Below are 23,808 nucleotides of genomic sequence, written 5' to 3'. Positions count from 1 at the left end.
GGCTTACACCAATAATCTCCCACTAGCACCATAGCCAATCAGGCATACCCCTAATGCCCATAGATCTAGTATGGCCATCATGCTTCTGCTGCGCAAGATGAAGGAGAATTGCGGTCCAAAACGCAGCGGAAATTAAAATTTCTCCTTTAGAGATCCTTACGAATGGTCATGATCAGTGATAGAATATTTACCTCTTGTGACGGTTGAAACCTTTGGTGCAGATCTCTTGTGACGATCAAAACCTTTGATGCAAATCCACGAAGCGATCACGAACGTTGAACGATGACAACGTCTCTACTCAGTCCACACGAACGGGTTCCTTCAATCTCAGTGCTAGCTGGTACGAGTGAAGGCTTTGAGTGAGAGAGAGAGAGTGTGATAGAAAACGAAAATAATGCAACCGCAAATTTTTGCTTCTGCACAAGGGTTCTATTTATAGAACCACTTGTGTGGGCTTCAAGCTAAAAGCCCACTTAAGTGTATTTTGGCCCATATCTTATAATATGCCCAAAATCACTTAAGCTCATGGTACCTTACCATATTTCGTATTCTATTCAAGTACATCGTACCTTACGATGCTCTATAACTCACTTAAGGGCACCGTACCTTACGGTATTCCTTAGTTACTCTATCTCTCATCAATCCGTCCTTTGTGTGTGACCCTGTAGGTTTTCGTGACGTTGGCAATTATATTAAATCACACATTTAACATAATAAACAGTGAGCGGTATCTAGCAACACATCACTGCTACCCAAGACACGAAAATGTCATGTGATCTGACAATTCCTTCTGTGATAATACTTATGTGTATAATTACCCTTTTGCCCTTATGTCTATATTGAACACAAGGCATAGACCGTGTCATCCTTGTCCAATTCAATATTGGGCCCATAGACATTTATCCTGTTATGCAGGATGGGCAAATTCCATCTAGGTCACTCATGTCCCTCAGCATGCTTTGTGGAGTACCCATCAACTGTCTTTATGGTTATCCAGTTACGGACAACGTTGGATCAGCAATAAAGCACTCGACTCTACATCTAGGGTCCATAGTGGTTTCAGGTCGAAGAGTGGAATACACTATTATCACCATGAGAATAACTTATGACACCTTGCATAACTTTCTATATAGTATTCTCATAGCGGGTCAATCCGGTATAAATATTACTCCTAATATCCATACCTATGTTTAAGACTTGATAACTCTTTATCCATGATCCATGAGATGTGATCATCAGTCTACAAACATAATAGTCTTAATGCTTTAATGTTATCCCACTTCACACTAAAGCTCGACTACGGATACTTTAGGAATAGTGTCCTTGTGTTTAATGTGTTCTCATGATTAAGTCACACTTAATACATTAAACGGACTATCTATTCCAGGGACTTTATTAATCAACCATAATAAAGAGAATGCCTTTTATTATTCGATACAAGTACCAAAATGTATTGGCCTCTAGGGCTTACACCAACACAAGAGGCTTTGTCAGTGGGTCAGCAATATTGTCAAGTGTAGGTACCCTTCATATTTTCACATCTCCTCTATCTATTATCTCTCGAATGAGGTGATAACGCCTAAGTATGTGTTTGGAATATTGGTGAGATCTATGCTCCTTAGCTTGTGCGATAGCACCATTGTTATCACAATAGAGACCAATGGGATCCACAATGCTAGGAACTATGCCAAGTTCACTAATGAACTTTTTGATCCAAACAACTTCCTTTGCTGCAATTGAGGCAGCAATATACTCGGCCTCGGTTGTAGAATCAGCAACTGTATCTTGCTTTGAACTTTTCCAGCTCACAGCGCCACCGTTTAAGCAAAACACATAACCAGATTGCGATTTAATGTCATCCTTATCTGTCTGGAAGCTAGGATCGGTGTATCCAATTACAACAAGCTCTTCCTGACCTCCATATATCAAGAATGAGTCCTTAGTCCTTCTTAAATACTTAAGGATATTCTTGACAGCTACCCAATGAGCATCACCGGGATCAGATTGGTACCTACTCGTTGCACTTAAAGCATACGAGACATCTGGTCGAGTACATAACATAACATACATGATAGATCCTATTGCAAAATGCATATGGAATCTTATTCATGTGATCCCTTTCTTCCTTAGTTTAAGGGGATTGTGTATTTGATAGACACAGGCCATGTTGCATAGGTATGAATCCTTTCTTGGAATCATGCATATTAAAGCGTCTCAGCACTTTGTCTATGTATGTACTCTAACTTAGGCCAAGCAGTTTTTGTGATCTATCTCTATAGATTCGTATTCCTAATATATAGGCTGCTTCACCTAGGTCCTTCATAGAAAAGCATTTCCCCAACCAAGACTTTACTTGTTGCAGGGTAAGGACATCGTTTCCAATGAGTAATATGTCATATACATATAATACCAGGAAAACAATCATGCTCCCACTAACCTTCTTGTAGACACAAGGCTCATCTTCGTTCTTGATGAATCCATATTGTTCTACTGTTTCATCAAAACAAAGATTCCAGCTTCTGGAAGCTTGCTTCAATCCATAGATTGATCTTTGTAACTTACATATCTTTTGGGATTCTTCTAGCATGTCAAATCCTTCAGGCTGTGTCATGTACACATCCTCAAGAAGATTCCCATTAAGGAAAGCAGTTTTGACATCCATCTGCCATATTTCATAATCATGATATGCAGCGATAACAAGTAAAATCCGAATAGATTTAAGCATTGCAACTGGTGAAAAGGTTTCATCATAGTCAACCCCATGAATTTGTTTATATCCTTCTGCAACCAGTCTTGCCTTATAGGTATGTACCTTACCATCCATGTCAGTCTTCTTTTTGAAGACCCACTTGCATCCTATAGGGTTAACTCCTACAGGAGGTTCTACCAAGGTCCAAACTTGGTTTGTGTACATGGAATCCATTTCAGATTTCATGGCTTCTAGCCACTTCTCAGACTCGGGACCAGTTATGGCCTCTTGGTAGGTCACATGCTCATCTTGATCCATGAGTAATACATCACCTTGATCAGTTATGAGATATCCATATCTCTCAGGTAGGTGACGTATCCTGCTTGACCTACGCTGGTCTTGTTCTACTTGAGCAGGTTGCTCTTCCACAACTACTTGTGTTTCCTACTCTAATTCCTCCATAGGTGTATCAATGCTTTGTGATTCTTGAATTTCTTCAAGCTCTACTTTCCTCCCACTGATTCCTTTGGAAATAAAATCCTTTTCTAGGAAAACTTTAGTTCGAGTGACAAACACTTTGCCCTCAGAAGGATTGTAGAAGTAATACCCTCTTGTTTCTTTAGGATACCCCACAAATAAGCATTTGTCAGATTTAGGCTCAAGCTAGGTTGAAATTTTTCGTTTCACATAAACTTCGCAAACCCAAATCTTCATGTAAGACATATGTGGTTTCTTACCACTCCATATCTCATATGGTATCTTCTCAACATTTTTGGATGGAACACGGTTAAGTGTGTAAGTTGATGTCAATAGTGCATGTCCCCAAAAGGAGTTTGGAAGATCGGTGTGACTCATCATGGATTGGACCATGTCTAACAGGGTTCGATTTCTTCTCTCAGATACACCGTTCCATTGGGGTGTTCCAGGAGGAGTACGTTGGGATAGGATCCCACACTCTTTCAGATGGTCATCAAACTCTGGGCTTAAATACTCACCACCTCGATCTGATCGAAGAGTTTTAATATTCTTACCTAGTTGGTTTTGTACTTCATTCTTGAATTCCTTGAACTTTTCAAAGGACTCTGATTTGTGTTTCATTAAATACATACAACCATATCTACTTATATCATCAGTAAATGTGATGAAGTACTGAAAACCTCCTTTGGCTGGTATGCTCAATGGTCCACATACATCAGTATGTATGAGGGCCAAAAGATCATTAGCTCTTTCACCTTTTCCTGTGAATGGAGACTTTGCCATCTTTCCAATTAAACAAGATTTGCATGTCTCATATGATTCATAATCAAAAGAGTCCAAGAGTCCATCTTTATGGAGTTTGGAAATGCGTTTCTCATTTATGTGGCCTAATCGACAATGCCAAAGGTAAGTTGGATTTAACTCATTAGGTTTCATCCTTTTAGTATTAATGTTATAAATAGGCATTTCAAGATCAAGGACATATAGTCCATTGTTCATTTATGCAGTAGCATAGAATATATCATTCAAATAAATTGAGCAACAATTGTTCTTTATTATAAATAAAAAACCAAACTTGTCCAAACAAGAAACGGAAATAATATTCCTGTTAATTGCAGGTACATAATAACAGTTCTCTAACTGAATTATTAAATCACTAGGTAAAGTCAATACATAAGTTCCTACGGCTAAAGCAGCAACCTTTGCTCCATTGCCAACTCGTAGGTTAACTTCACCTTTTGCCAAATCTCTACTCCTTTTTAGCCCCTGCACATTGGTACAAATGTGAGAACCGCATCCAGTATCTAATACCCATGATGCAGAAGTAGATAAATTAATTTTTCAATAACAAAAATACCTGAAGTTGAAGTCTCTACTCCATTCTTCTTATCTTCTAAGTACTTTGGGCAGTTTCTCTTCCAGTGTCCGGCCTTACCGCAATGGAAGCAGGTGCCTTCCTTTGCTATGCCTCCACTAGGCTTCAAAGCAACAACGGTGGGTTTGGGTTTGGCAACTTCCTTGTCTTTCCCTTTATCACCCTTTTTGGTGGGTCTTTTGTTCTGTCTCTTTCCATTTCCGATCATCAAAATGGACTTCCCTTTTGACTTCAGATTCTGCTCAGCAGTTCTTAACATGGCTAGCAGTTCAGGAAGAGATTTGTCCATGTCATTCATATTGAAATTAAGGACAAATTGACTGAATCTATCTAGAAACGATTGCAAGATCAAATCAGTCGCAAGTTCCTTTCCGAGGGGAAAACTCAACCTCTCAAGGTTTTCCATATACCCAATCATCTTGAGCACATGGGGACCTACAGGGGCTCGCTCAGCTAACTTGCCTTGAAAAGGGGCTTTTGAAACTTCAAACCTTTCATGCCTTGCTTGCTCTTGATAGAGCATCTTCAGGTGTTCGATCATATCGAACGTTGCCATATTCTCATGTTGCTTTTGCAACTCTGAGTTCATGGTAGCTAGCATGAGGCAAGCAATTTCATTGGCATCATCGACATGCTTCTTATAAGCATCTCTTTTTGCCTTAGGTGCAGAACTAGGAGGTTCCTCTTTAGGAATAGGTTTCTCCAAGACATACAGCTTTCTATCATGTTTGAGGATAATCCTCAGATTTCGGTGTCAATCCAGAAAATTTGTCCCAGATAATTTTTCCCTGTCAAGGATTGATCGCAAAATATTGTTAGAGGTGTTTGTTGTCATGGTAATCTACATGAAAACATAAGTATCAATAACATATTTAATTAGGCCTTTAATTAAATATGCTCCCACTATTTTACTCAAAACAAATGACTCTCACCATTTGATTCGGAAAATCCCGTTGGAAGATTTTCTAGTGGGTCGAGATCCACATTTCACTTTGTTTTAAGTTCGCGTAGGCGGATTATACAAAACTAGGTTATTTAGGTAGGAACTCCTTCCGATTGTATCTAATACAACTCTCAAATGTTTTAGTTGGGTGAATAACTCCTTATTCCAATCCATCACATGGATCATTTCCGACTCTTGCTTCTAAACACATATAATCTTATTATAATTTGTTTAGTTAAGTTTGACCCATTGTTTTAGAAATTGGATATTACAATTATCCCACCGCACCTTACTAATATAAAACATGCACCTCGCATAGGCGAAACCTACATTATTCGATACTAGTCTTGATGAGTGCTAAAACTTGGAAAACATAAACTTAATATTTAATTTGAGGGAATTTGCAATTATTCTGATCTCACCGGCTTATTTATCATATAAATCGTCTCTCACATGCATCAACATACATTCACATGCATCAACATACATAATGAAACAGTTATGGCCCCTAGCGCAATTGTTCTCCCAAGTCAATGAGAGAACCTAAGCTAACCTAATAACGATCTAAGCTTCTCCAAGCAAGACCTTCAAGGTTGTCCCCCTTTGATATTGAATTCTTCTCTTTCTTCATAATATTACATTACATAAAAGAAACTCGTTTTACATACGAGGGAGTGAGATGAGAAAAGAAGTTACATTAAGAGATTAAAAGAGAGGCACGACACGCAGGTCGTATTTTAAAATCCCAAAACAAAATAAAGGAAAACTAAGGCCATAACCGATCACCACAAGACAATAATAATAAACACATTATTATTATTAATTTAAATTATGTTAATTAATTAAAACGAAATTAAATTTCGACGACCGATCACACTACGCAGAGTTAGCCAGGGGTTCCGCTGCCCGATCATTAACCCTAATGCGCCAATTTTAATGAACAATTCATTTGAAATCGACGTCGTTTTTCACACCAACACTTGACACTTTAAAGCACAACTCTTGCGCAGTCACAACCCTAATCGCATAACTCTTTGACAGCACAACCCTTGTGCCGTCATTAACCGTAATGCACCAATTTCAGACCGTCAAACACACCTCGATTGTTAATTCAGTATGATTGATCAACACGTCATTGCTTCACCATACTAATGTCGGATCAAGAAGAAAATGACCATTGATCGCTCAAAGGAAAACAACCATTAAGTGTATGAATGAACGAAACAGAAACAGTATATCATATATAACGTATTTTGCATTAGGATTACTTATATCATATATATAACTTGATCGATCTCAATTGCGTAACCTATGGACGATCGATGTATCGCTGCTTCACCATACTAACGTCGGATTCCGAAGCATAGTCAACATCAATCATCCAAATCGTACACACATGATGCCAAATTTAATTACTCGTTTATTCTTTGATTCATTCTGTCTTTTAATCGTATTAATACAGAAAATACAGAAAATAAACAGCTATCAGATACATGGTTTTGTAAGTGGCTCTGGTACAACTGAAGGAGAAGAGCAATCCAAAATGCAGAGGAATTTAAAAAATTTCTCATTTAGTGATCCTTACTGTCGCAACCTGAAAAATACAGTGTGCGAAAAAACAACCGGCAAAAGAAATGACAGAAGAGTCGTCACCGTGTGTTATTTATCCCAAAGGAGGGAAAGGAAACGCTCGAAGTAAACCTGAAAAGAGGAAAGGAAAAGACAAAGTCTCGCAACCAAATCTTGGATTCGGTAGTCAGTTATGCGAAGGGAAGGTATTAGCACCCCTACGCATCCGTAGTACTCTACGGGATCCACTTTTGTAGTTCTTGTCTAAAGGGTGTGAGTTTATCTTGTGCTGTTTACTAAAAAAGAGGGTTAAATGAAAATGACTCGCGCGGATGTCGCATCCACTGCATATGTATCTCATCTGAATATGAGAATCAGAGTCTTCGTAGCTCGGCTGACCTATGGGTTGGGGGGATGTGTGCTCGCTAATACATCACGTCTTATGCCTACGTATCTCATCTGGAATGAGAATTAGAGTAAGTCGTAGTTCGGCTAACTACAGGGTTAAGGATTATGTTTTAGGGGCGGACGACGTTACTACGCAATCTACCGGATGCTCGACCTTTGGAGACTTACTCACCTGTAGTAGAAGGAGTAAACGTGTGTTTAGGAGAAGAAAAATCAATGAAGGGTTAGGGTTTGGGATGCTCATGCAAAAAGGCAGTCATTGACGAAGGAACCGCGCTACCTGCGGGGATACGAACACATACAAAACAAACATGTATAAAGTAAATGTGCCAACAAGGCAATCATAATAAATCTCCCAAATGGTATCCCACAAGCAAAGTGGAATATCCAGCGAGCTATCCCTGCAAAAGTCATGTGAGCCTTCACAAAAACTCAACAAAAGGGTTAGTGAAACAAGATAAGGATTAGGAGAAAACATGCTATGACAAACGTAAGTCAGATTAGAGCAAAACAATATGGTTTTTCATGGATAACAGTATGGTTTCAGAAACCTCAAACCCTGTGGCATACATTTAAGAAATTAAACGATTAAGCATTCAAGGTATTATTTATACATTCATACATAATTATGAACCTGTGGGCAAAGACCTAATGAATATCATCCATCATACCTCAAACATTCAGAGTATTCAACCTCAAAGCACAAAGGTAATGGGAATAAGGGAAAACCTGATTAGAGAGATCGGTTAAAATCAAATGGCACGGCTGGATTTGAAAACCAATGTTAGGGTTTGCTTGAGCTGAAAGTGTGTGAGTCAGAATGAACCTTTCAGAATTTCCTGGAGGTTGCTCTGAACTCTGTTAGCTCTTCTCTCACTATCTTTTTCCCCAGGGTTCTTCTCTCACTATCTTTTTCCCAGGCAGGGTAATAGGAATAGAATGGCCTTTTGTTTCACTGAAACTCTGAATTTATAACCTGATTTTTGTGGACCTGTGGGCTCAAATGAGAGAGTTCCAAGTCCAAGATTTTTTTTTCAAAACACGTGGGCTTCGCCTAGCGAGCATGACAGCTCATGAACAAACCTTTGCTCCTTCAAGATTAACGTTTTGACTGACGAATAGACTTCTGTTGGAAGTAACTCAAGTCTTTCCCTTGTGTTGACTGATCATCTAAATAGAGCCCACAAAGTGTCTTGGATGATGTTCAAGCTTCTTGGATCCGATTCCGATTGCCATGATGAAATGCAAATGCTAAATAACCTAAAAATGAATGCATGCATGAGGTGTAAAGCGTATGCTTCTAGGAAAAATGAAGGGTAAATTTGGGGGTATTACAACTGCCCCTATTCAATCAACTGGAGACCTGGAAAGAAGATAGCAGCGACTTTCGTGCTTTCGAGGTATCAAGGGATTGAATACAATAAAAGCCCGAAAATTTGCACTGAAGTGAAGTGAAGTAACAATGCCTGTCAGAATCGGCAAAGAGGTGGTCTTGAAAGAAGAATCCGTCTGGTACGGTGAGAGTCAGTCTGAATACCGAAAAAGAATGTTAACCTGGATACCAAAATAAATGGTAACACAGAAATAACCATGGCCTGAATGCCGCTCATCAGTCTGAATACCGGAAATGACTTCGATCTGAACATCGGGAGATATGAGATTATTAATATCGGTCTGAACACCGAGAGGCTGGCCTGAATACCACAAGTTGCGTCGACCTAAACGTCGGAAACTTCTTCGATCTGAACATCGGAAAATTGGCCTGAATGCCACAAGTTTCATCGACCTGAACGTCGGAAACTTCTTCGATCTGAACGTCGGAAAATTGGCCTGAATGCCACAAGTTGCATTGACCTGAATGTCAGAAACTTCTTCGATCTGAATGTTGGAAAACTGGCCTGAACGCCATAAGTTGCATCGACCTGAACGTCGGAAACTTCTTCGATCTGAACATCGGAAAACTGGCCTGAACGCCACAAGTTGCATCGACCTGAACGTCGGAAACTTCTTCGATCTGAACATCGGAAAACTGGCCTGAACGCCACAAGTTGCATCGACCTGAACGTCAGAAACTTCTTCGATCTGAACATCGGAAAACTGGCCTGAACGCCACTTCGGTCTGAATACCGGAAACTTCATGCCTGTCAGCATCGGCAGAAATAGGGAACGATAATAGAGGCGGCGCATGGGCCAATGACACTTGCAGGGGATAACAAAGGTAAGTCATGAACAATCTTCAGTCTGAGTACTGGAAACAACTTCTGGCTTATCACTTGGGATACCAAGAATGTTTTATACTTACATGCGTATGTTTGAATTTTTCATTGCCGTAATGCTCCATGAAAATGGAAATGCTACGCGATTTGAGAGGATGCAATGCAATATGATTCTACATGCAGGGATGCGAAATGCTGGGTAGAATGCCAAGCTGAGGCAAGGGGATCTGCTGGGGAAATGATCACCATCTTCTGGACCCTGGCAAGGCTGCTGGAGATGCACAACACAAAGAATCCTGTGGGGAAATGACCCACCACACGGTGTTTAGCAATGACGAAATACCGAGATTCTGACTGGGGAGAGAACGACACTGAAAACCTGCTGTTGGGGAAAGCGATAGTGGTTCTGGCAACCACGATCTGCGAGAGATGACTCAGCAGGGGAAGCAAACACAGATACGGTACCGAGGTTCTTCTTCAAGGAAAGAAACCATGGATCTGGCATTGGGATTATCGATTTGGCCTCGAACTCTGAGGAGCAGCCGCTTCTGCTGGGAAGATACAGTCTGGCACTGTCAACTCTGCTGGGGGTATATAGTCTGACAAAGTCAACTCTACTGGGGAGTGTATAATCTGAAACCACCGCTTGGAGGGGAGGTACAGTGGTGAGAACCTGCTGGGGATTGAAGAATCCAACGCTCTGATCAGCTCTGCAGGGATAAGATACCGAATTCGTCTGTTGGGGAAAAACATATGTGATCATCTGCAGGGGATTTTAAGGAAATGCCCCGAGGGTACCTGTTATGAATAGACGATCCAAAGCACTTAAAATTTACAGCAATTTTAAATGTTTATTAAGCATGTACCTGTAAAGCTCTTATGTGTCATGATGCAATGTTTATCAAAAATTCGGACGTCATTTTTGCAAACAAAACAGAAAAATAAAAATGAAAACAGAGATATACTGAGTAACATGATTTTATTGATTGAACGGCCTCTGAATAGGCATTTACATCAGGAAGCAATCCCGGGAAAGAGGTAATCGCACAACAGATAAAAACAGACATTAATCTAATGGCAATGTGAAATGGATTTCTATTGGGTTCCCATTCTGCTATGACTTGCTCGTCTTCAAGATCCTCCAGATGATCAGCTTTCTGAAAGAGTGATTGAACTGTTTCTTATCCTTCAAAAGTTTCCAGTCATTGACACGAGATGAGATTCAGAACTACTCAGAATGCAGTCATTCGCTTAATCCCTAACTTTTGCCTGGATTGCCCTTTTCGGGTTTTCAATCCACCGGGATACCCATTTTTGCCTAAGTTGCCTTTTCAGGTTTTCAACTTACCGGGTGTACAATCTTTTCACTTTTAATCCCTAATTTTTGCCCGAACCTTTTTCATTTTCTTGGTTCGCCGGGATGCCCATTTTTGCCTGGACTACTCTTTTTATTGTCCAGCGGGTCTATTTCATGCGAAGTATTTTTTAACTGCGTCTGAGTTCACCGGGGAAGTGAAGTTTTCACCATCCATCGTTGCAAGCATTAAGGCCTCACCATCAAAAACCTTGGTGACAATATACGGTCCATCATAGTTAGGAGTCCACTTGCCCCTGTGATCTGTCTGAGGAGGAAGGATCCTTTTCAACACCAAATCTCCGACCTGGAAGCATCGAGGATGCACTTTCTGATCAAAGGCTCTCTTCATCCGACTTTGATACAACTGCCCATGACAAATGGCTGCCATTCGCTTCTCTTCGATAAGACTCAACTCATTGAACCTTGTCCGAATCCATTCAGCTTCGTCTAACTTGACATCCAACAGGACTCTTAGAGAAGGAATCTCCACTTCAACAGGTAGGACTGCTTCCATACCATACACAAGGGAGTAAGGGGTTGCCCCGGTCGATGTACGTACTGAAGTACGGTACCCATGCAAGGCGAAGGGTAACATCTCATGCCAATCTCTGTACGTAACAACCATCTTCTGCATAATCTTCTTTATGTTCTTATTTGCCGCCTCAACCGCACCGTTCATCTTAGGGCGGTAAGGGGAAGAATAGTGATGCTGAATGTTGAAGTTCTGGCACAACTCCTTCATCGTTTTTTTGTTGAGATTAGAACCATTATCAGTAATGATTCTTTCGGGAATCCCATAGCGACAAATGATTTCTTTCTTGATGAATCGGGCAACCACATGTCTGGTGACATTCGCGAACGATGCTGCTTCGACCCACTTGGTGAAATAGTCGATGGCAACAAGGATGAAGCGGTGCCAATTGGAGGCAGTCGGCTCAATCTTTCCAATCATATCAATGCCCCACATAGCAAAAGGCCACGGCGAAGACATCACATTCAAAGGATTTGGCGGCACATGTACCTTATCAGCATAAATCTGGCATTTATGGCACTTCCGAGCATATTTGAAACAATCAGATTCCATGGTCATCCAGTAATATCCCGCTCTCAACAATTTCTTAGCCATTGCATGTCCGCCGACATGAGTACCAAAGGAGCCTTCATGAACTTCTTGCATTAACATGTCTGCTTCGTGTCTATCCAAGCATCTAAGCAGAACCATGTCGAAGTTCCTCTTATACAGCACATCGTTTTTGTTCAAGAAGAAACTGCCTGTCAATCTTCTCAAAGTCTTTCTATCATTGTTGGATGCCCCTGCAGGGTACTCTTGATTCTTCAGAAAGCACTTGATGACGTGATACCAGGGCTTGTCATCAACTACCAGTTCAGCAGCAAACACATACGCGGCCCTTTCAAGGCGCATCACGTCGATCTTGGAAGCATGGTTCCAACGGATCACCGTGATCATGGAGGATAGAGTAGCAAGAGCATCTGCCATCTGGTTCTCATCACGAGGTATATGGTACAGCTTTACTGTTGTGAAGAAAGTCAACAGTCTTCTCGTGTAATCTATGTAGGGGACCAGAGTAGGCTGGAGAGTGTTCTAATCACCATTCACTTGATTGATTACCAGAGCTGAATCTCCGAAGATGTCCAAAGTCTTAATTCTCAAATCAATGGCTTGCTTAATACCCAAGATACAGGCTTCATACTCAGCTTCGTTATTGGTGCACTCGAAAGTCAGACGAGCGGTGAAAGGCATGTGGACACCTTTCGGAGTTGTAATGACAGCACCAATTCCACTTCCTCTGGCGTTGACGGCCCCATCAAACATTAAAGTCCACTTTTCGTCTGGATCAGGTCCCTCTTCAACAACTGGCTCTTCACAGTCTTTCATCTTGAGGTACATGATGTCTTCATCTGGAAAATCAAACTTCATCGGCTCATAATCTTCAACCGGCTGTTGAGCAAGATAGTCTGACAGAATACTCCCCTTGATGGCTTTCTGGGAAGTATATTGGATGTCGTACTCTGTCAGTACCATTTGCCAACGAGCAACTCTTTCGGTGAGAGCTGGCTTCTCAAATATATACTTGACTAGATCCATTTTGGAGATCAGTAAGGTTGTGTGAGACAGCATGTATTGTCTCAATCGCTTCGCAGCCCATGCAAGTGCACAACATGTTTTTTCAAGCATTAAGTATCTCGACTCGCAAACTGTGAATTTCTTACTCAGGTAGTAGATGGCATGCTCTTTCCTACTTGTCTCGTCGTGTTGACCGAGAACACAACCCATGGAATTGTCTAGTACTGTCAAATACATAATCAACGGTCTCCCTGGGACCGGAGGCACAAGGATAGGAGGATTCTGCAAATACTCTTTTATGTTCTCGAACGCCCTTTGACAATCATCATTCCACCTGATAGCCTGATATTTTCTCAACAATTTGAATATTGGCTCACACGTGGCTGTTAGGTGAGAGATGAACCTTGCAATATAGTTCAACCTCTCTAAGAAACCACGGACTTGTTTCTCTGTTCTTGGCTCAGGCATTTCCTGTATCGCTTTCACTTTGGCCGGATCCACCTCAATCCCTTTTCTGCTAACAACAAAACCCAGTAGTTTTCCAGATCTCACCCCAAAAGTACACTTGTTCGGATTAAGCCTCAGCTTGAATTTCCTCAAACGCTCAAACAATTTCTGCAAATTCACCAAATGTTCTTCTTCTGTCATAGATTTGGCAATCATATCATCAACATAAACCTCGATTTCATGATGAATCATATCATGGAACAAAGTCACCATCGCTCGCTGATATGTTGCTCCGACATTTTTCAGACCAAACGACATCACCTTGTAGCAGAAGGTGCCCCATGGGGTTATGAATGTTGTCTTCTCCATGTCTTCTGGTGCCATCTTAATTTGATTATAGCCAGAAAAGCCATCCATGAAGGAGAATACCGAGAACTGAGCCGTGTTATCCACCAAAACGTCAATGTGAGGTAAGGGGAAATCATCTTTAGGACTAGCCTTGTTCAGATCCCGGTAGTCAACACACATCCGTACCTTTCCATCCTTCTTAGGTACCGGAACGATATTTGCAACCCATGGCGGATAATTTTTGACTGCTAGAAACCCTGCATCCAATTGTTTTTGCACTTCTTCCTTTATCTTGACAGCCATCTCTGGTCTTGTTCTTCTGAGCTTCTGCTTGACCGGAGGACAACCTTCTTTGAGCGGCAAGCGATGTACCACGATGTCTGTGTCAAGCCCTGGCATGTCCTGATAAGACCAAGCGAAGATGTCAACATACTCTTACAGCAATTCAATCAACCCCTTCTTCACATTGTCTTTTAAAGCAGCCCCTATCTTGATTTCTCTCTTGGCGTCCTCGATGTCGAGATGAATCACTTCAACAGACTCTTGATGCGACTAAATGACCCTTTCCTCTTGTTTTAATAACCTGGTAAGTTCTTCAGGGAGTTCACAATCTTCAACATCCTCTTCTTCAGCTTGAAAGATTGGATTTTCAAAGTCGAAGCGAGCCATAACAGAACCGTTATCAATAGGATCCGGTGACGTGCATCTGCATGAGTGATGGTATGTGCTTATGAGTGTGAACAAGGAATGAAAACTAAACAAAACATTTCCAAATACATTTTTTGATTTTGAAAACTATAAAAAATAGAAAGACAGGGAACGAAATATTTGAATGCAAAAAGACGTCCTTTATTTATGATAAAAAATGCAAGTGTCACATAGATGAGCCCTACAATGAGTCATTACGCCCTGGCAGAACGTAAGACTTGGATATGCATGAATAAACAAAGAAAATTACTCTTCCAGACAAGTGGCTTGGACAATCTCCTCAGAAGACCAATTGTTGAGAACTTCACCCGGGATCCTCGGACGCACCCAGTTATCGATGTCGCAATCACTATCCCTATCTTCATTGTTGACCGCAGAGACTAATTTGACTTCTCCTTCAACCATGTTAACGTTGGCTCCACCATGCTGGGGCATGGGATTGTTGACGACATTAGGAGCTGGTGCAAAGTTAACGGCCTTTGAATCAATGAGGTCCTGAACTACGTCCTTAAAAGCTTTGCAGTTCTCAATATTGTGGCCAGGTGCCCCAGAGTGGAAGCTACACCTAGCGTTGGCGTCATAACCCACCGGAAGCCTACCAACGGGAGGAGCCATAGTGCGCAACTGCACAAGTTGTAGTTGTTGAAGACTAGAAAGCAACTGAGCGTACGACATTGGAAGAGTGTCGAAACGCCGGTCCATCGTCCTTGGCCTTGGTTGATAGGCGGGTCTGTTACCCGGTTGTTGTGGTTGGTACTGAGCTGGTTGATGATGTGGTTGTTGTTGTAGTGGTGCTGCAGCTGGAATGGTCACAGCCGCAACATACGGTTGCTGATGATAGTTCTGAAAGTTATTCCTCCGGTTATCCCTGTTCTGATAAGAAGATATGGCACTTGCATCCCCTTCTCTCCTCTTCTGTCCCTGAATGAACGACTTCTTCACCCCTGATGAGGATCCATCTCCATTATGGGTCTCGTATGTCCTCAGGTAATTCTCCACCCTCTCTCCGGTAGAGACTACATCAGCAAGGCATTGCAACCCACCAGGCGCTCCAAATAAGGTCCTGGCAGAGTGTTCATGAACATGTTAGCCATTTCCTTCTCCAACATAGGAGGTTGAACACAGGAAGCTGTTTCTCTCTAGCGTTGAGCGTATTCTCTGAAGCACTCATTGCTTTTAAGAGACATATTTTGAAGTTGAGTTCTGTCCGGAGCCATGTCTGCATTATACTGATACTGCTTCACGAAAGCCTCAGCCAAATCCCTCCAGCAACAGATGTGAGCTCTATCCAGCCTCATATACCATTCCAGGGATGCCCCAACTAGGCTGTCCTGGAAAAAGTACATAAGCAACTTTTCGTCATCGGAGTATGGAACCATTTTACGGAAATAGGCTTGCACATGGGTCTTCGGGCAAGAGTTGCCATTGTATTTGTCAAATATCGGGGCCTTGAATTTCGGTGGCACTCTCACACCTGGGACCAACCCCAAGTCAGCAACATCTACTCCCAGAGGATTTTGTCCTTCCACTGCCTTCAACCTCTCTTCCAATCTTCTAAACATGGGGTCCACACCATGACCCATACCAAAGTCTTCCTGCAGTAGGGGGAACTGATCGCCTGATCATCATGAACAGGCTGTTGACCGGAGGTGACATGTAGGATTGGGATAGGCCCCGGCCCATTGGGTCCATTAGCCTCTCCAGCTGGAGGATCAGTCACCGTCTCTGGTTGAGCAGGGGGATTCCTCTATATCATCTGCCTGAGCTCTTGCTGTCCCTGAGCCACCCCCTGAACCACATCCATGAATTGATTCATGCAGATTTTCATCTCGGCGAACTCTGCCTGTAGGCTTTCCATTACTCTCTGTTGGTTTCTGCGGGTACCGTACCGGTGAATGCCTGGGTCAGCTATCCTGTCGATGGAACACCAAACAAACTGAGAACACTGTGGTTGTACCTGTTATGCAAGACATGCTAATGAATATGTAAATGCAATGACATGTTTATCAATTCCAAAGGTATTCTACCCCCTTGATTCCAGTCTCTCAATAGATAAACGATGTAAAAAAAAGACTAAGCCGTTGATGAGAACCAAGAAAATTCCGACTAGAATCAAGTAGAAGATATAAACCCCACAGAAATGGATAAACATGTGTGAATGATTATGAATGCAAAATGATGTGATGCAAAATGATGTGAATGCAGTGCAGTGGCATGGGAATCAGGATCGCCGTATCTGCTTGAACATCTGTCAGGTTGCACTGTCTGGAGAGAAATTAAGAGCACACCAAACAAAGGTCATGGGATGGATCATGTTATCCTTAATATCAACCACCCATTTTGGTGGATTATGGTTTACACCTTATCAACACCCAAGTTTCATTGATATTAAGGATACCTGATCGGATCAACCATGAATCAAGGGTTTGTTGCAAGTCACGAGCATGGAGTTTAGGTTAAGAACCACCCAAAAGGAGTGTACTAAGGTTTAAACCTGCCAAACATGTTCTACAAAAGGTTCCCATAGTCATAATCCCATCTTTCGGATATTATCGGAGGAACGACTACTCGTATTCCAAAAGTATTCTCAAGAGAGACTCTTATGAGTGTAGTATCGCGTAACAATCGTATCAAATCTTACACTTGAACGACTTTCGCACTACGTCCTACGAATAGGCCAAGATGGGTTTGGTAAACTAAGGTCCTCGGCTTCTAAGATCTATATTGGAAAAAGTAATGTCTAACCACAACCTACTTGTGTGACATTATTGATCTCAACATGACCTCCACCAAGTGAATGGGCTTGCAAGTCAACTTGCTAAGGAATAACTCCACACAAGTCGACAAGACTATGCCATTCTCCTATCCTAAGTGCACTCGAGTTCGGGTATAAAACTCATCTCACAAAGATCACCAAGCAGCCATAGCCAGCCAACAGATACAGCAATGATATGTACACAATGCAATAAGGTAAAGCAGGTAAATAAATAACTGTACAAAAGCATGAACACCCAATAAACAAACAAACTACAAAAGCTAGGAGGGACTCGCTTAGGGAAACCGGGTCCCCAGCAGAGTCGCCAGTTGTCGCAACCTGAAAAATACAGTGTGCGAAAAAACAACTGGTAAAAGAAATGACAGAAGAGTCGCCACCGTGCGTTATTTATCCCAAAGGAGGGAAAGGAAACGCTCGAAGTAAACCTGAAAAGAGGAAAGGAAAAGACAAGGTCTCGCAACCAAATCTTGGGTTCGGGAGTCGGTTATGCGAAGGGAAGGTATTAACACCCCTACGCATCCGTAGTACTCTACGGGATCCACTTTTGTAGTTCTTGTCTAAAGGGTGTGAGTTTATCTTGTGTTGTTTACTAAAAAAGGGGGTTAAATGAAAATGACTCGCGTAGATGTCGCATCCACTGCATACGTATCTCATCTGAATATGAGAATCAGAGTCTTTGTAGCTCGGCTGACCTATGGGTTGGGGGGATGTGTGCTCGCTAAGACATCGCGTCTTATGCCTACGTATCTCATCTGGAATGAGAATCAGAGCAAGCCGTAGTTCGGCTAACTACAGGGTTAAGGATTATGTTTTGGGGCGGACGACGTTACTACGCAATCTACCGGATGCTCGGCCTTTGGAGACTTACTCACCTATAGTAGAAGGAGTAAACGTGTGTTTAGGAGAAGAAAAATCAATGAAGGGTTAGGGTTTGGGATGCTCATGCAAAAAGGCAGTCCTTGACGAAGGAACCGCGCTACCTGCGGGGATACGAACACATACAAAACAAACATGTATAAAGTAAATGTGCCAACAAGGCAATCAGAATAAATCTCCCAAATGGTATCCCACAAGCAAAGTGGAATATCTAGCGAGCTATCCCTGCAAAAGTCATGTGAGCCTTCACAAAAACTCAACAAAAGGGTTAGTGAAACAAGATAAGGATTAGGAGAAAACATGCTATGACAAACGTAAGTCAGATTAGAGCAAAACAGTATGGTTTTTCATGGATAACAGTATGGTTTCAGAAACTTCAAACCCTGTGGCATACACTTCAGAAATTAAACGATTAAGCATTCAAGGCATTATTTATACATTCATACATAATTATGAACCCGTGGGCAAAGACCTAATGAAATTCATCCATCATACCTCAAACATTCCGAGTATTCAACCTCAAAGCACAAAGGTAATGGGAATAAGAGCAAACCTGATTGGAGAGATCGGTTGAAATCAAATGGCGCGGCTGGATTTGCAAACCAATGTTAGGGGTTGCTTGAGCTGAAAGTGTGTGAGTCAGAATGAACCTTTCAGAGTTGCCTGGAGGTTGCTCTGAACTCTGTTAGCTCTTCTCTCACTATCTTTTTCCCCAGGGTTCTTCTCTCACTATCTTTTTCCCAGACAGGGTAATAGGAATAGAATGGCCTTTTGTTTCACTGAAACTCTGAATTTATAACTTGATTTTTGTGGACCTGTGGGCTCAAATGAGAGAGGTCCAAGTACAAGATTTTTATTTTTTTTTCAAAACATGTGGGCTTCGCCTAGCGAGCATGACAGCTCATGAACAAACCTTTGCTCCTTTAAGATTAACGTTTTGACTGACGAATAGACCCCTGTTGGAAGTAACTCAAGTCTTTCCCTTGTGTTGACTGATCATCTAAATAGAGCCCACAAAGTGTCCTGAATGATGTTCAAGCTTCTTGGATCCGATTCCGATTGCCATGATGAAATGCAAATGCTAAATGACCTAAAAATAAATGCATGCATGAGGTGTAAAGCGTATGCTTCCATGAAAAATGAAGGGTAAATTTTGGGGTATTACACTTACGAATGGGCATGATCAGTGATAGAATCGTTACCTCTTGTGGTGATTAAAACCTTTGATGCAGATCTACGGAGCGATCACGAACGTTGAACGATAACAACACCTCTACTCAGTCCACACGAACGGATTCCTTCAATCTCAGTGCTAGCTGCTACGAATGAAGGCTTTGAGTGAGAGAAAGAGAGAAACGAAATTGCAACTACATAAATGTTTCTGCACAAGGGTTCTATTTATAGAACCACTTGTGTGGGCTGCAAGCTAAAAAAACCCACTTAAGTGTATGTGGCCCATATCTTATAATATGCCAAAATCAGTTAAGCGCGTGGTACCTTACCATATTTCGTATTCTACTTAATTACACTGTACCTTACGATGTTCTACAATTCACATAAGTGCACCGTACCTTACGGTGTTCCTTAGTTACTTTATCTCTCATCAATCCGTCCTTTTGTGTGTGACCCTGTAGGTTTTCGCGGCATTGGCAATTATATTAAATCATGTATTTAACATAATAAATAGTGAGCGGTATCTAGCAACACATCACTGCTACCCAAGACACGAAAATGTCATGTGATCTGACAAATCCTTTTGTGGTAATACTTATATGTACAATTACCCGTTTGCCCTTATGTCTATATTGAACACAAGGCATAGACCGTGTCATCCTTGTCCACTTCAATATTGGGCCCATAGACATTTATCTTATTAAGCAGGATGGGCAAATTCCATCTAGGTCACTCATGTCCCTTAGCATGCTTCGTGGAGTACCCATCAACTGTCTTTATGGTCATCCAGTTACGAACAACGTTTGATCAGCAATAAGGCACTCGACTCTACATCTAGGGTCCATAGTGGTTTCAGGTCGAAGGGTGGTATACATCCTTATCACCATGAGAATAACTTATGACACTTTGCATAACATTATATATAGTATTCTCATAGCGGGTCAATCCAGTATAAATATTACTCTTAATATTCATACCTATGTTTAAGACTTGATAACTCCTTATCCATGATCCATGAGATGTGATCATCAGTCTATATACATAATAGTCTTAATGCTTTAATGTTATCCCACTTCACAATAAAGCTCGACTACAGATACTTTAAGAATAGTGTCCTTATGTTTAATGTGATCTCATGATTAAGTCACACTTGATACATTAAACAGGCTAGCTATTCTAGGGACTTTATTAAACAAACATAATAAAGAAAAAGCCTTTTATTATTAATAAATAATTCGATACAAGTACCAAAAGTATTGGCCTCTAGGGCTTACACCAACAACTTAACATATGCATCAAAGAAGTCCATGCTCCAAGTAACGTCAATCATGGCCCTATCCAACTTGCAATAGACCATTCGATTACCAATACAAGGCCTATTCCATGTGGATTTCCCACCAATCATGTCTACTTCAACTAAATTATATTTATAAATGACATTCAATAAAGCAACTTCCCTATAATGATTAAAATTACCTCCTTTTTATTCACTCAGATGAATGATGTAGTTAAAGTCTCCAATCAACATCCAGGACCATCAACAGGGTTCCTCATGTCAATGAGGTGGAGCCACGAGTCAAGACGAGAAGTGTACACAGTACTAGCATAAATTCCAGTTACATACCATGAGGCAGTTCCTAGTGATAGTTTGATAGTAATTATATCCATAAAGACATCATGCACAACAGTTACAAAGTTGCTATCATTCTGCTTTAACACACAAATTCCCCCAGATTTACCACGTGCATTTGCGTAATGTACATTCACATATCCAATTATATCTTAGAAGGATTTGGTCTTATGACAACCAATGTGTGTTTCCATAACTATTAAAAAATTTGGAGAGTGTTTTCTAATCACATACATCATGTGTCTTTTTAGCCTTATTATTAGAGGCTCCTTATATATTCTAGGAGAGCACGGTGACTTTCTTGAAACTTAACATAACTAGTCTAGTGGATGGAGTTGACAAAGCAAGTCCTGAACACGTCACAATTTACGTAGTCGACTCCCATTCAATGGGGTTTTTATGAACAACTTCCTCTTATTGAGTAGCACCGTCATCCATAACGCATTGGTTATTTACATCTGCCTGACTTGATGTCGATTCAGAATTTGGAATATTATATCGTGTGATGGTCTTCAAACCCAAATTTACTATGGGAACGATGAAGGTGTATTTAGCAGTGTTAGGCATACCCTTTTGTGTTGGTAAAAAGTTAAAAGTTGGTCGAGTTTTGTGCAAAGGTCCGCTAATAGCAAGATGCGATCCCAAAATGGTAGACATGGCCTTGGAGCATGGGTCCCCTCTTCATGTCGTTTGACGTGCGTTTGGGGTGGGGACACTCTTATCAAATCATTGTTTCTTGGAAACTGCGTCAAGTTGATTGGGTCCAACAGATTTGCTATCAGAACTTATTCCTTTTAAGGAAACAACAATCCCCTTGATTTTAGAACTCTCCAAATCTCTAGGCACAATGTAGGATAAAGATTTCTCTTAACCATAAATGACTCTTTTGTTGCATTTTTTCGTTTGCACCATCGGCCAATCACCATGAACTGCATTTGTTTCTCCATATTCTTTTGCTACAATCTCACTGATATCATCGCTCACTTCCTGATGTCGTTTTGTTAGCCTTTGCTCATGGGCAACACCATTTTCTAGCAGACCTCTTAGTTGCGCCACTATTGGAAATGTCGGCTATGTCAGGTTAATTGATGTATTCTTGCAATCACGGATGTGGTGTCCATAACAACCACAACTTCAACAAATAATGTGAAGACCCTCATACTGCACGTTGTACATGTGGCCATTAACATTGACCTTTTTGACAACATGCAAGGTCAGATCAATCTCCATGTAGATTCTCGCAAACCTTCCCCTCTCTACATTCAGGGTGTTAATATTTACCTTAATAGAAGTACCCAAAACATATGTCAAACCAAGAAGGACACTTTAATCATAATACAATAAGTTAAGTCCTAGAAATTGAATTCAAACGAGAGTCTTCTCCACCTTTTTGAGAGGAGGTAGAAAGTCTAGAGTCCATCGAACCACTTCCAAATAATGGTCAAACAACATCCACGAACCTTTTAACATAATTTTCTCCATATTTGCGAGCAGTTCACAATTGACCATAAATAAATCATTGTCAATATCCACGATCTCAAAACCTCCCGAAAGCACAATCTAATATGACATTTTATGAGACGAATGAAATAAAAAATAAGTTAATAATATAAAGTTTAATTATTTAATAAAATTAATGATTAAACTAAATATGAATCTAAAATGACATATACAAACATTTAAATCAATATTAAAAAATAATTACGATAATAACTACTAGACTATAACCCATAATCACTATCACGGTCACAGAACAAACACAACCCAAAACCAGTTGAACAGATAAAAAAACAGAGCTATTTCAGAAACCCCAAAATGCAGCAAAACAACAATAAGAACAACAAAAACCCATCAATCTCACTACACAACACTCACGTTAAGCTACTAGCCTTCGACCTCCTAACCCTAACCCCACCATCCTCCCCAGACCAACCCTTCACCCGCAAATCAATCCCCATCACACGCCTCGAAGCCCTAGGAACCATCACCCTCCGCGATCAGAAACCCTCTAAATTCCTTTGTTTCGCTGTGGACGATGGAACCGGTTGTATCCCCTGTATCCTCTGGCTTAACCATTTGACTTCCCCTCACATGGCTCGCCGTCGGAGTCCGCAGGATCTTTGCCTTCTGGCCGACGCCGACGCGAGATCTGCGGAAGTAGTGAAGGTTGGGGCTGTTGCTAGGGTTAGGGGGAGAGTTATGGCGTTTAAGGGGAGTGTTCAGATTACTGTGACAGATGTTGTTGGTGAAAGGGATCCTAATGTGGAGATTTTGCATTGGGTTGATTGTGTTAAGTCGGCTCGTAACTGTTATAATCTTATTACTTTTTCTTCTTCTTCTTAAGATTCTCTACCACCTTAAACAACGTTGTTGTTGAAAGGAATCGTTGTTAGGCTTTTAGTTTGTGTTTTAAGAAAAAAGTTACATTACGAATGGTGTTATGTTGACTTGTTGTAAGAGGGAACAAAATGTTTGTGAGTATGAACAAAGATTTTGGAGATATAAGTCACACGATAATTCACTCTCCATGTAAAAATTATTGTTATTCATTTTTAAGGGGGCAAATACGTTTTTATGATAAAAAAAATATTTTCTTTCTAATTTATTCATATTTATTTACATGTTGGTTTAATTGATAAGATATAAATTTATTTTTTAAGGGGGTGAGAAAATGTTTAGAAGTTATTTGAAATACAATTATGAAAGCTCTTGATTTTAAATTAGGGATGG

General features: G+C 40.9%; 1 protein-coding gene across 1 annotated transcript; it reads left to right on the top strand.

Moving 5' to 3' along the window:
• Nucleotides 1-22,893: 22,893 nt before the first annotated feature.
• On the top strand, nt 22,894-23,421 carry LOC127091519 (CST complex subunit STN1). The gene has a single exon (XM_051030185.1). The coding sequence runs from the start codon at nt 22,894-22,896 to the stop codon at nt 23,419-23,421; it is 528 nt and encodes a 175-aa protein (XP_050886142.1).
• The last annotated feature ends 387 nt before the right edge of the window (nt 23,422-23,808 follow it).

This window comes from Lathyrus oleraceus, chromosome 6 (assembly GCF_024323335.1).
Source record: "Lathyrus oleraceus cultivar Zhongwan6 chromosome 6, CAAS_Psat_ZW6_1.0, whole genome shotgun sequence".
Taxonomy (NCBI): domain Eukaryota; kingdom Viridiplantae; phylum Streptophyta; class Magnoliopsida; order Fabales; family Fabaceae; genus Lathyrus; species Lathyrus oleraceus.
Note: the sequence above shows the minus strand (reverse complement) of the source record. Positions and strands in the feature narration are given on the sequence as shown.

Bases quoted from the DNA above. Each gene is read 5' to 3' on its own strand.
- LOC127091519 (XM_051030185.1), top strand. From the start codon at position 22,894: ATGCAGCAAAACAACAATAAGAACAACAAAAACCCATCAATCTCACTA.